Raw genomic sequence first — 16,920 nt, 5'->3', positions numbered from 1 at the left:
CAGCGGGTTCATGTCAAATCATTACATGGTAATACCTTTCAGTTCAATTTTCCTGCCTCAGTTTTAACTTTCCTCTATAATGACAGGCTTTTAAAAAGTAGCTTTGCCATCACCCTAAAGCTATTTCTTAATTTGACTGAGGTTTTCCTCCCCTTTCAAAGTTGTCATGCCTCACTGTTAACTTGGGGCGGTGGGGGGAGGGATTGGGGCAACTGTGCAGAGGTCAGGAGGTCGCTGTAGAGAAATTGAAAGGGGTCGTAGAATCCCTGCAGTGCAGAAGGAGGCCGCTCGGCCCATTGAGTTTTCACTGACCCTAAAACAGAGCATCCCACCCCAGCTCTATCCCTGTAACCCCACAAATTTATGTACTAATCCTCCTAATCTACACATCTTGAGACACTAATGGGCAACTTACCATGGCCAATCCACCAATCCTTAGGCGACATGATGGCACAGTGGTTAGTACTGCTTCTTCACAGTGCCAAGGACCCAGGTTTGATTCCCAGTTTGAGTTACTGTCTCTATGGAATTTGAACATAAGAACATAAGAAATAGGAGCAGGAGTAGGCCATCTGGCCCTTCGAGCCTGCCCCGCCATTCAGTAAGATCATGGCTGATCGTCGTGGCTCAGTTCCACATTCCTGCCCTCTCCCCATAACTCTTAATCCCCTCTATTATCAGAAACCCATCAACCCGCGTCTTAAAAATATTTAGCGAGGTAGCCTCCACCACTTCAACGGGCAGAGAATTCCAGAGATTCACCACCCTTTGAGTGAAGAAGTTCCTCCTCAACTCCGTTCTAAACCGGCTCCCCTTTATCTTGAGGCTGTGCCCCCTAGTCCTACTGTCCTTTCTAAGCGGGAAGAGTCTTTCCACCTCTATCCTATCCATCCCATTCATCACCTTATTTGTCTCAATGAGATCTCCCCTCATTCTTCTAAACTCTAACGAGTACAAGCCTAGTTTATTCAGCCTCTCCTCATAGCTCAACCCCCTCAACTCCGGTATCAGCCTAGTAAACCTCTTCTGCACTCCCTCCAAGGCCAAAATATCCTTGCGTAAGTACGGCGCCCAAAACTGTACACAGTACTCCAGCTGCGGCCTCACCAATGCCCTATATAGCCGCAGCAAGACCTCCCTACTCTTATATTCAATCCCCCTCGCTATGAAGGCTAGCATCCCATTCGCCTTCCTGACCACCTGCTGCACCTGCAAGCTGGGTTTTTGCGACTCATGCACAAGGACCCCGAGGTTCCTCTGCACCGTCGCCTGCTGCAGTTTTTCTCCATGTAAGTAATAATCCTTCCTACCATTATTCCTACCAAAGTGGACCACCTCGCACTTGCCAACATTAAATTCCATTTGCCATTTCCTGGCCCATTCTCCCAGCCTATCTAGATCCTTCTGCAGACTCTCCACACCCTCCGCACAATTTGCCGTTCCTCCACTCTTGGTGTCATCAGCAAATTTCGACACCATACACTCGGTTCCCTCCTCCAGATCATCTATATAAATGGTAAAAAGCTGAGGCCCCAGCACCGACCCCTGGGGCATTCCACTAGTCACCAACCGCCAATCCGAATAGCACCCGTTGACCCCCACTCTCTGCCTCCTATTTGACAACCAATCCTCTATCCATGCTAACACCCTACCACCAACTCCATGCCCCCTGACCTTCTGCAATAACCTCTTGTGAGGTACCTTGTCAAACGCCTTCTGAAAATCAAGAAAGACCACATCCACCGGCTCTCCTCTATCCACCGCCCTAGACACATCCTCATAGAACTCCAGTAAATTTGTCAGACACGACTTCCCCTTAACGAAACCGTGCTGCGTCTGCTCTATCAAGCAATTCCCCTCAAGATGCCTTGCTATTTCCTCCTTGATGACGGATTCTAACATTTTACCTACAACAGACGTTAAACTAACCGGCCTATAATTCCCTGCCTTTTGCCTGGCACCCTTCTTAAACAACGGCGTAACATTAGCCGCTTTCCAATCTTCCGGCACTTCCCCGGAATCCAGCGACGTCTGGAAAATAACCACCAGGCATCCACTATCACCTCCACCATTTCTTTCAGAACCCTCGGATGCATTCCATCCGGTCCTGGGGACTTGTCCACAATCAGCCCCTCCAGTCTGTCGAGCACCGCCTCTCTAGTAACAGTAATGTCATCGAGACCCTCCAGTCCTACCACCTTTCCATCTCTAACACCCGGCAAATTATTCACGTCCTCCTCCGTGAAGACCGAAACAAAAAAGTTATTCAAGACCTCAGCCATTTCCCCATCCCCTACCACTAAGTCCCCCTTCTCATCCTCTAAGGGTCCAACGTTCACCCTAGCCAGCCTTTTCCTTTTTATATACTTATAAAAACTCTTGCTATCCTTTTTTGTATTAAGCGCTAGCCCAGCTTCATAGTTTCTCCTACCCTTCTTTATCAAATTCTTTGTCAATCTTTGTTGACATTTAAACCTCTCCCAATCCTCTTCTCGCCCACTACTCTTAGCTACTCTAAACGCCTCCGCTTTTAATTTAACACTTCCCTTCACCTCCTTCGTTATCCACGGCTTATTACCTCTCCTCCTACGGTCCTTTTTGACCATCGGAATAAATTTCTGCTGAGCACCAAGAAAGATCTCCTCAAAGATCCTCCACTGCTCCTCAGCAGACCTACCTTCCAACGCGCTCCCCCAGTCCACATTCGCCAATTCCTCTCTCATCCTACCGTACTCCCCTCTGTTCAAACAAAGGACACGTGTCCGGGAACCCACTTTGTCCTCCTCCATCTGCACCAGAAACTCCACCATACAATGATCACTCTCCCCAAAAGGATCCTTCACCGCAAGGTCCCTGATTCTACCCGCCTCATTACATAGCACCAGATCCAAGATAGCTCGCTCCCTCGTCGGCTCCAACACACACTGTTCAAGGAAACTATCCCGGCAGCATTCCAAGAACTCCTCCTCGAGCCCACCGCGTCCAACATGGGTCGACCAATCAATATGCAGATTGAAATCCCCCATAACTACGGCCGTCCCATTCCTGCACGCCGCACTTATTTGCGCGTTAACAGCCCGCCCCACCTCCAGATCATTATTCGGGGGCCTATAGATGACACCCACCAGCGTCTTCCTCCCTTTGCTGTTCCTAATCTCTACCCACAATGATTCCACTTTCTGCTCTTTGGCTCCAATATCATCCCTTGCTACCACCCTGATGCTATCCTTAATCAGCAGAGCTATGCCCCTGCCTTTTCCCTCCCGCCTATCCTTCCTAAACACTTGATACCCCTGGACATTCAGCTCCCAGTCCCTGTCACCTTGCAGCCACGTCTCTGTAATGGCCACCAGATCATATCCATTTGTGCTGATCTGCGCCACCAGCTCATCCACTTTATTCCGAATGCTTCGCGCATTCAGATAAAGTGCCTTCATCCCAGCCTTCACCTGGACCCTATTTGCCGGAACGCCACCAACAATACTCACACCCCCTACTCCCTTTATTATTGGGACATCCTCAGCCTCTACCCTTACCTGTACCCTCTCCTTAACTTTAGGCCTCTTAATGTCACCTACCCTCGCACCCTCCCCCCCCAATTAGTTTAAAGCCCTGTCTACAGTCCTCTTTACATGATTCGCCAGGACTCTGGTCCCAGCATGGTTCAGACCCACCCATGTTCTCCCTGTGTCCATGTGGGTTTCCCTTGGGTGCTCCAGTTTCCCCCTACAGTCCCAAAGACATGCTATTTAGGTGTATCGGTTAGGCTAAACTCTCTCAGTGTACCCGAACAGGTGCCGAAATGTGGCAACTGGGGATTTTCACAGTAACTTCATTGCAGTATTAATGTTACCCTACTTGTGACACTAATAAATAACCTAAACTAAAGTAAACTAGCCTAACCTGCACATCTTTGGAGTGTGGGAGGAAACCGGAGGACCCCAAGGAAACCCATAGAGACACGCAAACTCCGCACAGATAGTCACCCAAGGACAGAATCAAACCCTGGTCTCTGGTGTTGTGAAGCAGCAGTGCTAACCACTGTGTCGCCCAGTCACGTCAATGGTTTAGTTGTTTGGAGGTCTTGGGATGGAGGAAATTAGATTGGAAGGATCAGGTTTTGGGGCAAGGTTGGAGTTGGATTTGGAGAAGTGGTAAAACAGATGGGAAGGGTCATGATGATGGAGATTGGAAGAGTTGAAGAATTCTGAAGGAATGCCTTGGTGGGAGTACATATGCCAGTGATGAGCTTGGAAGGTTTGCGCTGGAGGAGATCAGAGGCTTCAGGGAATGGGGGGATTTGCTAGTCTCATGTCATTTTTGAGGTCATTTCATGTATACTCAATGCTCTCAGTTATGACTTGAAATTAATTTGGACTGATTGATATCTACTCAAAGCTAATGTGCTGAAAGCTATTCCATGCTCTCAAAGCTATCCTGTGCACTCAGGAATTAACACTGAAAAATATAAGGAAACTAATTACTTAGCTAATATCTCAGTTTGTGCAGTTTTTCCTCTGGTCCAAAAAATACAACTATACACTAAAGATTTGCGAGCATGACCTCATCCACATCAGTTCTTAATTCATTTTAGCCTCAAGGTCTATACCTTTTATCCATCTAATCCCCGGGTCTCATGATCTAAACTACCCCCACCTCCAGCTCCAAATAAGATCTAAACCTCTCCCCCCTCATCACCACATTCTCCCCTGCTAAACTGTCCCCCTGCCACTCTCCTTGCCCATCCCTCCACCTTCTCGGCTCCCCTTCCCCCCTCCCTCCTCACGTCAATGTTTTTTTCCCTCTTCCTCCAGCCTCACTTTCCGCCCTCCCTCCAGCCTCTTCCCATCTTTGCGACTTCTTGTCAGCCTCTTTTCCCTTCTCCCTTCAGTCTCTATCTCGGTCCTTTCAGTCTCTGTCTCCCATCCCACTCCACCTCTTTCTCTCTCTCTGTCTCTCTCTCCAGATCCCTCCATTCTCCAGCATTGGAGCCACAAAGACCTTCAGGACTTGGGGTCTCCGAGCTCCCACGCTGGGCCCGCAAACTCGTTCCTTTGGACTTCTTGAAGGCTGGATGCCACGATGCTTCTCCCATGCCGATTTCAGATCTTCACAGGGCAGCTTCGGAAAAAAATCACGCCCGGTTTCTAGCTAACCCTGTGAACAGAAATCTTCAGTTGAAACTGTCAATTCAAGCGGCCTCACCTTGACTAAGCAGGGAGTCACAAAAACCCCCAGAATTTACTGAGGTTACAATAAGATTGTGTCCTGGAATGCACAGTTTTGCACTCTCCATAATTTACATGTTTTGCTTATCTTTGGGATCCAATTGCTAACGCATGCAGAATTTGAATGCAGATTGATCAAACTTGATCAGGCTTACCTTTTAAAACTGGAGACTGTGTTGGCCATGAATCAGTTTTCATTTCTGAAGTATTTATTTTGAAGGGATTACTGTGAGAAACTTAAAATCAAGCTTGAAAACCATTAACATGCCAACTTGCATTGCTTAACATGGTCAAATGGTGTTGTTGGCAAAATATAACACTTCACACTGAATAATGTTGAAATTAATTTGCTGAGTGCATGCCCATTCTGCAAGTTTGTCCATATTGTCTTAGAATTTGTTGCAGTTCCCTCTTGAGGAGAGAGAGAGAAAGGGAAAGGGGGGGAGGTGGAAAGGAGAGGAGGAGCAGCAATGGGCAGGGTCGCAGGGCTGGCCAGTGATCTGGACCAATCTGTGCTCTGATAGATTGGCGCATGAGCAGTGGCTTGCTCAACGCTATGCTGCTGGCCTCTTGGGCAGGAATAGGCCCCGCCCACTGATTTTCAGAGGGAATACTGCTCGGGCACTCTTTGGTGCTCAGAGAGTGGGAGAGCAATGTGAAAATTACGCTGAAAAATATCAGCGGGAGTTACTCCCATTTAGAATTTTTTGGGAGAATCCCGGCCTTTGCCTTCAATGGTTACCCAGAAATTTTCCGAACTGAAAACGAGGAAATAAAATTCAAATTTTCTGTTGCTGCCTTTTTAAAACAAAAAGTCTGTGTAAATGCCTGATCTAAAGCATTTCACAGATATGGGGTACCCTTACTATCTTTCAACTGACCTAGAGAAGCTTAGGCTGTTTTGCATCCAGTTGCCACATGGAGTCACTATGTGGGATGTACAACCGCTTCACCCTCACACACTCAGGGACGGTACAGTTGTTAGCACTGTTGCCTCACAGTGCCAGGGACCCGGGTTCAGTTCTGGCCTCGTGTCACTGTCTGTGTGGAGTTTGCACATTCTCCCCATGTCTGTGTGGGTTTCCCCCAGGTGCTCTGATTTCCTCTCACAGTTCAAAGATGTGCTGGTTAGGTTGATGGGTCATGCTCAATTGACCCTAGTGTCAGGGGATTAGCAGATAAATATGTGGGGTTACAGGAATAGGGCCTGGTTGGGATTGTGGTCGGTGCAGACTCGATGGCCGAACGGCCTCCTTCTGCACTGTAGGGATTCGATGATTCCATTCTATGACTCAGACACTCACCTCTCTCCAGCACTCTCCCCAGCCCTAAAACTGAAAGACCCATGCACATTATTTTTCATTTTGTTTCTTCCTTTCCTCCGACTATTGCAGCAGCTTTGCTTTCTATTATTGTGTTCTAAATGGCTGCAGTGACTAAGCTATTAGTAAGTGGCACTATTAATATTTAATAATGTTTTTCCATGTGAAAGCTGCTCTTAATTTATTTCAATTGTGAATTCATTATAACGTGCACATCTCAAATTTTAATTCAAGCACAAAATAACATTAAGGAATATTAAAGTAAGCTGAAAGTAAGAAAGAAAATAATCAAATATGGTTAACTTATCCAAAATCAGGTTGAACTTGTGTAGTATTCCGGTAAATTAAATGAATTTATTTTGATAATTTTGTACAATGGAGCAGCTTAATGTGATCACAGGGGAAAGTTAGATTCAGGTTTAAATGTAATTTCTCGGTTGGTAACTTTTGTTAATTTGATTGCTTGCTGGGGGAGTGAAGTGCAACACAAAATGGGGGTGTGGTGCTCTCCTGTACAGCAGCTTAGACATTCAGTACGTTTGACATATCACATTGTTCATGCACACCATTTAACATCTGGCGTAGGGCCTGCTACATTTGAGTATTTGCATGAATTAAATATGGATTAAACCCAAATAGAAGGAAAATGACATTCTATTAAACAAAGAGCAAACAACAACCCAGCACGGGAAACAGGCCCTTCGGCCCAACGAGCCCGCGCCGCCGCATCACCCTACACCTATTCTACCCTGCGTGTCTACGAATGGAACCCCTAACTTAGCCAGATTCAGGGGAGAATAGTGTCAATTTGGTAAACCAATCAGCCTAAGAGCACATCTTTGGGGTGTGGGAGGAAACCGGAGCGCCCGGAGGAAACCCACGCAACCACAGGGAGAATGCGCAAACTCCCACAGACACAGGCCCAAATCCATGTATCTGCACAGCCAGCAGTGCTAGTCACCGAGCTGTTGCGGCGCCCGTCTACCGGTCCAGGATCAAGCACACACACCGGCACGAAGTACTAGGCCACTCCCGGAACCTCCAAGAGCAGCCCACGCACGACCCACTGTGTGCATGCCCCTCGTTTGACAACGAGGTGGACCTCCACCTGTGGAATAAAAAGACAAAAACGTTAACTTACAAGTCTGCATTTCCAGTGTCTCCTGAGGTTCTGACCTTATTTAATAGCCCCTACTATAACCCTCCATCCTCGTTTCACTCATGTGTCTGTCTAAATGATGTTTAAACGAGTCCAACATTCCTGCCTCCACCACCCTACGCGGTAGCGCATTCCATACACCCACAACTCTCTGCGTAAAGAACCTTCCTCTCACATCCAAATTATACCTCTCCCCCCTCACCCTTAAATCATGACCTCTCGTATTTGTACCCAGTCTAGGGAGCAGTCTCTCACTATTGACTCTATCTATTCCCTTCAGTATCTTATATACCTCTATCATGCCCCCCCTCAATCTCCGTCTTTCCAAGGAGAATAGTCCCAGTTTCTCCAACCTTTCCTCGTAACCCAGCCCCTCCATGCCAGGCAACATCTTGGTAAACCTCCTCTGAACCCTCTCCAGAGCCTCCACGTCCTTCCGGTAGTAAGGTGACCAGAACTGGACGCAGTACTCCAAATGCGGTCTAACCAACGTTCTATACAACTGAAGCATTAGATGGCAGCTTTTATACTCTATACCCCTTCCTATAAAGGCTAGCATTCCATAAGCCTTCCTAACCACCTTCTCCACTTGTGTCGCAACCTTCATGGATTTGTGAACCTGCACTCCCAGGTCCTTCTGTATTTCTATACTCCTAATCGGTCTACCTTTTATCACATAGCTCCTCTCTGCATTATTCCTTCCAAAATGCATCACCTCGCATTTGTCAGGATTAAATTCCATCTGCCACCTATCTGCCCAATGTATCAACCTATCTATATCCTGTTGTATCACCTGACATTCCACCTCAGTACCCGCCAACCCTGTCATCTTGGTGTCATCCACAAACTTGCTGATCACTATTGCATATATATGTACAGGTTTGTAAATTATGTGGAAAATACACTCAATGGGTGGTATTTAATAGAGGCCATATGGCCTTATCTGCCAGCTGGAGAGTTGGCGAGAGCCCTATGTTCCCTCTTTTAAGGATGTCTCACCACATCATGTGGCACTCAAGCATGTGACAGGCCAGTGATGGACATTCTCTGTGATCAGCAATGCCAGGGGCTGAAGTTTTGAATGCCCGGAGCTGCCAGGCAATCAGAGGCGCATGACTCAATGCCACTGTGAATGCTAATATGAACCATCTGAGGTGTAGTTTCTTCATGTGGAGATGCCAGCGTTGGATTGGAGTAAACACAGTAAGAAGTCTCACAACACCAGGTTAGAGTCCAATCAGTAAGAAGTCTCACAACACCAGGTTAGAGTCCACACACCTGATGAAGGAACACCATTTCCGAAAGCTTGTAAGATTACTATCAAATAAACTGGTTGGACTCTAACCTGGTGTTGTGTGACTTCTTATTGTGCAGTTTCTTCACCAGATGCCAGGCCACAGATGAGTGATAGGAACGTAGAAATATAAGGATCAGGAGTAGGAGTGGCAATTCAGCTCTTCTAGCCTGCTGCACCATTTGACATGATCATGGCTGATCTTACCCTGGTCTCAACACTGCTTTCCTGCCTGCTCCCCACAGCCCTTTATCCCACTTTTCATCATAAGAACATAATTCTTATGTTCTTAAGAACATAAGAACATAAGAAATAGGAGCAGGAGTAGGCCATCTAGCCCTTCGAGCCTGCCCCGCCATTCAATAAGATCATGGCTGATCTGTCGTGGTTCAGTTCCACCTTCCCGCCCTCTCCCCATAACCCTTAATCCCCTCTCTTATCAAAAACCCATCAACCCGCGTCTTAAAAATATTTAGCGAGGCAGCCTCCACCACTTCAACGGGCAGAGAATTCCAGAGATTCACCACCCTTTGAGTGAAGAAGTTCCTCCTCAACTCCGTTCTAAACCGCCTCCCCTTTATCTTGAGGCTGTGCCCCCTAGTCCTACTGTCTTTTTTGAGCGGGAAGAGTCTCTCCACCTCTATCCTATCCATCCCATTCATCATCTTATATGTCTCAATGAGATCTCCCCTCATTCTTCTAAACTCCAACGAGTACAAGCCTAGTTTGTTCAGCCTCTCCTCATAGCTCAACCCCCTCAACTCCGGTATCAGCCTAGTAAACCTCCTCTGCACTCCCTCCAAGGCCAAAATATCTTTGCGCAGGTGCGGCGCCCAAAACTGCACATAGTACTCCAGCTGCGGCCTCACCAGTGCCCTATACAGCTGCAGCAAGACCTCCCTACTTTTATATTCAATCCCCCTCGCTATGAAGGCCAGCATCCCATTCGCCTTCCTGACCACCTGCTGCACCTGCAAGCTGGGTTTTTGCGACTCATGCACAAGGACCCCAAGGTCCCTCTGTACCGTCGCCTGCTGCAGTTTTTCGCCACGTAAGTAATAGTCCTTCCTACCATTATTCCTACCAAAGTGGACCACCTCACACTTGCCAACATTAAATTCCATTTGCCATTTCCTGGCCCATTCACCCAGCCTATCTAGATCCTTCTGCAGACTCTCCACACCCTCCGCACAATTTGCCGTTCCCCCAATCTTGGTGTCATCAGCAAATTTCGACACCCTACACTCGGTTCCCTCCTCCAGATCATCTATATAAATGGTAAAAAGCTGAGGCCCCAGCACCGACCCCTGGGGCACTCCACTAGTCACCATCCGCCAATCCGAATAGCACCCGTTGACCCCCACTCTCTGCCTCCTATTTGACAACCAATCCTCTATCCACGCTAACACCCTACCCCCAACTCCATGTCCCTCGACCTTCTGCAATAACCTCTTGTGAGGTACTTTGTCAAACGCCTTCTGAAAATCCAGAAAGACCACATCCACCGGCTCTCCTCTATCCACCGCCCTAGACACATCCTCATAGAACTCCAGTAAATTTGTCAGACACGACTTCCCTTTAATGAAACCATGCTGCGTCCGCTCTATCAAGCAATTGCCTTCAAGATGCCTCGCAATTTCCTCCTTAGAAACATATCTTCAGAAACATATCCATCAGAAACATATCTTATCTCTTTCTGAATCTGTTGATTGATTCTGCCTCCACTGCACTCTGGGGCAGTGAATTCCACCAATTCACAGCCCTCTGAAGAAGTAGTTTCTCTTCATCTCAGTTTTGAATCTACCTTCTCTCACTCAATATCTATGACCTCTTGTTCTATACTGTCTTGACTGTCGCACAAGTGGCGGGCGCATCTGATGATGAGTGTGGGTCATGGGATGGTGGAAGGAGTTTGAGGGAGAGAGAGGAGTCAGCATCAAGGTGATGGTTCTCAGTGGGCCCTCTTTTCAATGCTGAGTGCCTTTGACTGAGGGAATGCTCCCTTAAGCCAGTAAGTAACACTGGACGGGTTTGCTTATCATGCTTCCTGCGTGGCGAGCCCCCTACCCATCACTGGGTGAACACTTAATAGCCTCAAATGGTGGTGGGCCAGGAAGGCTGTCCAAGGGCCTTTCCATCCCAAATTTAATCAACTGGAGGTGGAAGGCAGGGGAGGTCCCCACCTGCCATCTTCCTGCTTGATTAACTGCCCTTCAGCTCTCAAACTTGCTTTGTTGCTTTTGCCCAACACATGACTTACTTCTTAATATGATCTGGCTATGGCCTTTTGATTTTTTTTTAGTGGATATCAATTGACTGGATAATGTCTGTCAACAGACCAGCTGAGCAAGTGATAAAGGGCAAAATGCTTTCAAAACAGGTGGAACCAGAATAATGAAACATAGTGATTGCTTAATGTGTACATTCAAATCACAGGATTATAAAATTATCATATTGTCATGCTATTGGGATGTAAGTCATAGAGTTTTACTGCACAGAAAGCGGCCCTTTGATCCAGTGTGGCTACACTACCTATCTATTTTAACCCCATTTTTCAACACTTGATCCATGGCCTTATATGCTATAGTTTTCAAGTGCTCATCTAAATGTTACTTAAATATTGCGAGGGTTCCCACCTCTACCACCTTTTCAGGCAGAGTGTTCCAGATTTCTGCCACAGTCTGCATGGAAGAGTTTTTCCCAAAGTTTCTCTTTATCTCCTACCTCTGACGTTAAATGTATGCTGCTTGGTTATTGACTACTCTATTAAGGGTAAAAAATTCTTCCCAGCTTCCTATCCATGTTCTTCATAATTTTGTGTACCTCGATTAAATCCCCACCCAGCTTTCTCTGTTCTAAGGAAAACAATCCCAGTCAAGCCAGTCTCTCTTGCTAGCCAAAACACTCCAGTCTGGGCAACATCCTGATGAATCTCCTCTGCAGCCTGTCTAGTGCAATCACTTCCTTCCTAGAATGTGGGAACTAGAAATTCTCTCACTGTGGCCTAACAAGCATTTTATACAGCTTCATCATAACCTTCCTGCTCTTATATTCTATGCATTGATTAATAAAGGCAAGTATCTCATATACGTACCTAACCACCTCATCTATCCATCCTGCTGTCTTCAGGGACCTTTGGACATGTGGGAGGCACCGTGGCACAGTGGTTAGCACTGCTGCCTCACGGAGCCAGGGACCTGGGTTCGATTCCTGGCTTGGGTTGCTGTATATATGAAGTTTGTGAACCCACGTTCTCCCCATGTCTGTGTGGGTTTCCTCTGGGTGCTCCAGTTTCCTTCCACCATCCAAAGATGTGCAGGTTAGGTGCTAAATCGCCCCTTAGTGTCAGGGGGACTAGCTAGGGTAAATGCATGGAGTTGTGAGGATGGCACCTGGGATTGTGGCTAGTGTGGACTCAATGGGACAAAAAACCTCCTTCTGCACTGCAGGATTCTATGTACCCAAGATTCCTCTTGTTCTCTGTACTTTCTAGCATCCTACTGTTCATTGTGTGTTCCGATACCTTGCTCATCCTCCCAAAATGCATCACCTCACACTTTTCAGGGTTAGATTCCATTTGTCACTGTTTTGCCCATCTGACCAGCCCGATATATCATCCTCTGCTTTCTTTCTCATTATTCGCCACACCATCAATTTTCGTGTCACCTGGGATGTTACTGATCACATTCACAGCTAATGGCTTTTCATCTGTAAAAATGATTGAGTTTAGCCTAACCAATCTATTAAAGTAGACATTAAAACACTTTGAGCTCCATTAATTAATGTAATAACAGTGTTTCACTCTGAATACTGCCTGCACTTTCATATCTCGGAGCTGGAAGTAAGCCTGGACCATTATGAATGAAATGTTTGGTTAGTCTCGGTTCGAAGTATACACAGTGCTAGATTTTCCTCATTTCAGTTCTAATTCGCATGAGATTTTCAGACACACTTGGGTGCGGTGATGATTGGTACAGGAATTGGAAATACCAACCTTGCTGGTTAAAAGGCATGGGGACATATCGCGTTGTTGCAAAAGAAATGGAGCACTATCCTATAAAAAGCACAATCTGAATCGAGTTCTAAATGTTTGGGCGAAGTATAAAATTGGCTAATTTAAAAGTTAGAAAAAAATATTGTATTAGCCACTTCGTACTAACAAACTTCAATCTGTGAGGAACAACTGGTTTAATGTTTTTTTTAAGTCCTATACCTACCACTATAATCAAATTATGGGTCTCTAAGTGTCAAGTGATATTTCCTCTGCAGGTTCTTCTGTACATGGAAGACATTAAGGTGTACGAGATGCAGAATTTTGACTTCAAGAAGAAAATCTCAGAGGCTGACAGTAAACTGAAACAGCAGCAGAATCTCTACGAGGCTGTGCGATCTGACAGAAACCTTTACAGCAAGAACTTGATTGAAGCTCAGGTACGGACACCATTTCTTGCAATGCCAAGTTTTAATATATTTTTGTTGAATAAAAATTATTTTGTGGTATGGGGACCCTGATAAGATCTTATACATTGCCACCCAGGTTGTCAGGTGAAAGTGAGAGCATTTGTCCTTTTTCTCAAAACCGTATTGCAGTCTTTGTTGTGATGGTTCCCATAATGATGTTTGGTGGAGAATTACAGGATTTTGACCCAGCAATAATGAAGGATTGGCAATGTACTTGTAACTTGAGAAAAGAAATTATAGGTGATGAGATTCCCAAAGCATTGCTGTTCTTGGTGGTAAGTATCATGGATCAGGAAGTGCTGTTTGAAGAAAGCTTAACAAGTTCCTCAAGTGCATCTCCTTGAAGTGGAGCCACAGCGCTCTGGTGGTGAACAAGATCAGTATTGACCAGCAGCAAGGGTACTAATCAGCAGACAACAGTGTTGTGAGTCGTCCCACTTTTGGTGGTGGCACCTTTACAGTGAATGCTTATGGGTATCTCACCTCGTAGCTGATTTGGACTTAGGTGCTAGAGAGGTTATTTTTGGGGAAGGAGTGGGGAGGGAGTCAGGAATGTGAAGTACTCATTGTAAACCATCCAGCCCATTTCTTAATGCCAGAGGTTGATACCACTGGTCCACTTAAGCTTCTTGTCAGTGACGATGATAATCGTGCATTTGGCACAGATTATAGAGTGGTGGATGGACCTTTTTTGTTGGACTTGGATATTGTTTAACAATTACCTTCAACAAATGTTCCCAAATTTGAAGTATAACCATTGTGTGAATATACCTTCTCAAATTAGTATCCCTTATCCCCAATTACACCACATTGCAGAAGTGATATGTAGCCCTGCTTATCATTTTAGTGAGATTATGCACTCCCAGAAACAGTCGCAGTTCACGTACAGTCAGAGAACTGGGGCTACTAATTTATGATCCTGTTCCCTGCAGATACAGCTTCCCTGTGGAGAGAGCAGAATTGCAAAATTACTTCTATGCTGTCATTGTTTTGAATATTTCTGCATCATTTTCTCATTGGCTTAACCCTCCTCCCTACCCAGCAGTGTGGAAGCTATCTATCCTTACAGATTTGGATGGTTTAGGGGATCGAAGAACAATCCCAGTGACAGTAAAGTGTGTCAGTTCAATCTTTGCCTTGTACGACAATGGCTACCAATCCATTCCACGTTAGAGGATATTAAATGCCAGTCAGTCAAAAAAAAATCATTACAATTTATTGACAAAGCATAATTGTTGCATAAAGAAAGACCTAGACTGAATCTATAGAGCGCAATATCATGTTACATATAGCCATGGAAAATCATCAAAGGAATCATTCTCTTTCCCACAGAAAGACAACAGAGTCTCATTATTGGAGAGAGTTCAGAGTTCTGGCTGAGCATAATCAAATGATTCAATTTTCTTGTGCTGCTTTCAGTGTTGGATTAATGTCTCACCCTGTGGATTCCTCAAGTAAGAAGCTTCCGGTGAAGCGCATGAATCATTTACTGGCTGACCCCTTTCACCAGATCAACTTTCTAAACTTCAACAACTGTGGCAAGGTCCTGTTCTTACCCATTTAAATAGCAAACAGTGGCTTCCACCTATACCTACAATGTGATGATTCAGAGCTTATTACTCATTCCCCTCAGGTATGCCAGTCACCCATTTGCAGTGTATAATAACCACATGCTGGTATTTCACAATGGACAATAACACATTTTATTCACTGTTTCTACATCGCTGAATTGGTGTGCACAGGGGATAGAGGAGGTTAAAAGAAACTGAAAATGAGGATTGGTAGGTACATAGCGTGCCCAAGAAAGCCAATTACCACATGTAGACCTCAGGAACCTCTTAAGTGTCCAATTCATAAATTGAGGATGTGTGAAGATACCTGGTGTTAAATCTTTACTGCGTTCTATGTCCTGTCGGAATATTTTGTATGTGGGAAATTTGAATTGCAAAATCAACCACCTCATTCTCAAATAACTTTATGTGTGCAAAACCAGGAAAGGACAATTTATGCATTCCTTTCCTGAACTCAGTGGGGTAGATTCTGACTCTGTGCGGTAATGAGTAGGCAGCCCGTTTAACATCCCTTCCAATTTTCACTTCCATTGAAGCCAGTGATGAGATATAAAATGGAGCGCCTACCCACTATGGCCCTTTTACCCACTCGTGTAAATTCAGGATCCACCTCACTGATTCATAGTAGGCAACAGCCCCTTGTTGAAGTGACCGTCCACGCGTGAAGATTTTCCAACAGGAGAACTTCTGACTTTGCTCTCCCGTGCCCAGAGGCAGTGCAACCGATTATGAAGCTCGACTGCTTTGTTGCTGTTTGATGGGACTATTACTTGCACAGCGGCACAGTGACACAGTGGTTAGCACTGTTGCCTTACAGTGCCAGGGACTCGGGTTCAATTCCCAACTTGGGCCACTGTCTGTGCGGAGTTTGCACATTCTCCCCATGTCTGTGTGGATTCCTCCAGATGCCCTGTTTTCTTCCCTCAGTCTGAAAGATGTTAGATGCATTGACCCGACCATAGTGTGGCGACTAGGGGAATTTTACAGTAACTTCATTGCAGTGTTTATGTAAGCCTTACTTGTGACTAATAAATAAACTTTAAACTAGGGTCACAGAGGGATCAACTCAAAGGAGGAATCTTCTCAGTCATGACTCAGATCCACACCAGACAATTAATTAATCAAATCACTGTTATATTTCCAGACTGGTAGAAGTTCAAATATGGTACAACTTAAAGTAATTTAGCTTAAATGTATAAATAAATATGGATCGTGCTGTGATACCACATTTAAACTTTGAGCATCTTGCGAAAAGCAGGAATGAGAGGTATTCTTTTGGAAAGTGAAATGGTTCTGGATGTTTGGAAGGGTAGGCTGGGGTACCTGATGAGCTTTGAATTGAAGTAGTGAGCTGCTCAGAGACTTGAGATTTAAGCAATGCTAAGTGACTGTGAAAATTGAGTTTTCCAGTATTGATCTGAATCCTAGGCTTTAATTTTTGTTGCTTGTAACATAATGGATTGCTATAAGGCTTTGCTTTGTAACTATAACCAGATATGTTCAGGCAGAAGCAGAGGCTATGATAATTCTTCAGAATGTGGAGTGCCTGCCTACACCAGGTAGTTAAAAGGATTCTGGATAAAAGCAAATTACTGCGAATGCTGGAATCTGAAACCAAAAGAGAAAACGCTGAAAAATCTCAGCAGGTCTGGCAGCATCTGTAAGGAGAGAAAGCACGGCTTTGACAAAGGGTCATTTGGACTCTAAACATCAGCTCTTTTGTCTCCTTACAGATGCTGCCAAACCTGCTGAAATTTTCCAGTGTTTTCTCTTTTTGTTGAAGGGATTCTGAGTGGATTTGGGGTTGCTGACTGGCAATACTCCAGCTTGGCCAGCCGACTATACCAGTGAGAGGTCTGCTCATTGCTGAGTGAGCAATGGATGG

General features: G+C 45.5%; 1 protein-coding gene across 1 annotated transcript in view; it reads left to right on the top strand.

Annotated features, from left to right (window-relative positions):
- Positions 1 to 16,920, top strand: part of cfap58 (cilia and flagella associated protein 58) — a 208,674-nt gene that overhangs the window by 65,508 nt on the left and 126,246 nt on the right. The window contains exon 10 of the mRNA XM_080206048.1: positions 13,273 to 13,434. Within this exon, the coding sequence (XP_080062174.1) occupies positions 13,273 to 13,434 (162 nt within the window). The remainder of the gene's footprint in view (positions 1 to 13,272; positions 13,435 to 16,920) is intronic.

The sequence above is a fragment of the Carcharhinus amblyrhynchos genome, chromosome 17 (assembly GCF_965287045.1).
Source record: "Carcharhinus amblyrhynchos chromosome 17, sCarAmb.v2.hapA, whole genome shotgun sequence".
Taxonomy (NCBI): Eukaryota; Metazoa; Chordata; class Chondrichthyes; order Carcharhiniformes; family Carcharhinidae; genus Carcharhinus; species Carcharhinus amblyrhynchos.
The sequence above is the reverse complement of the archived record's forward strand: the minus strand, read 5'-3'. Positions and strand labels throughout refer to the sequence as shown.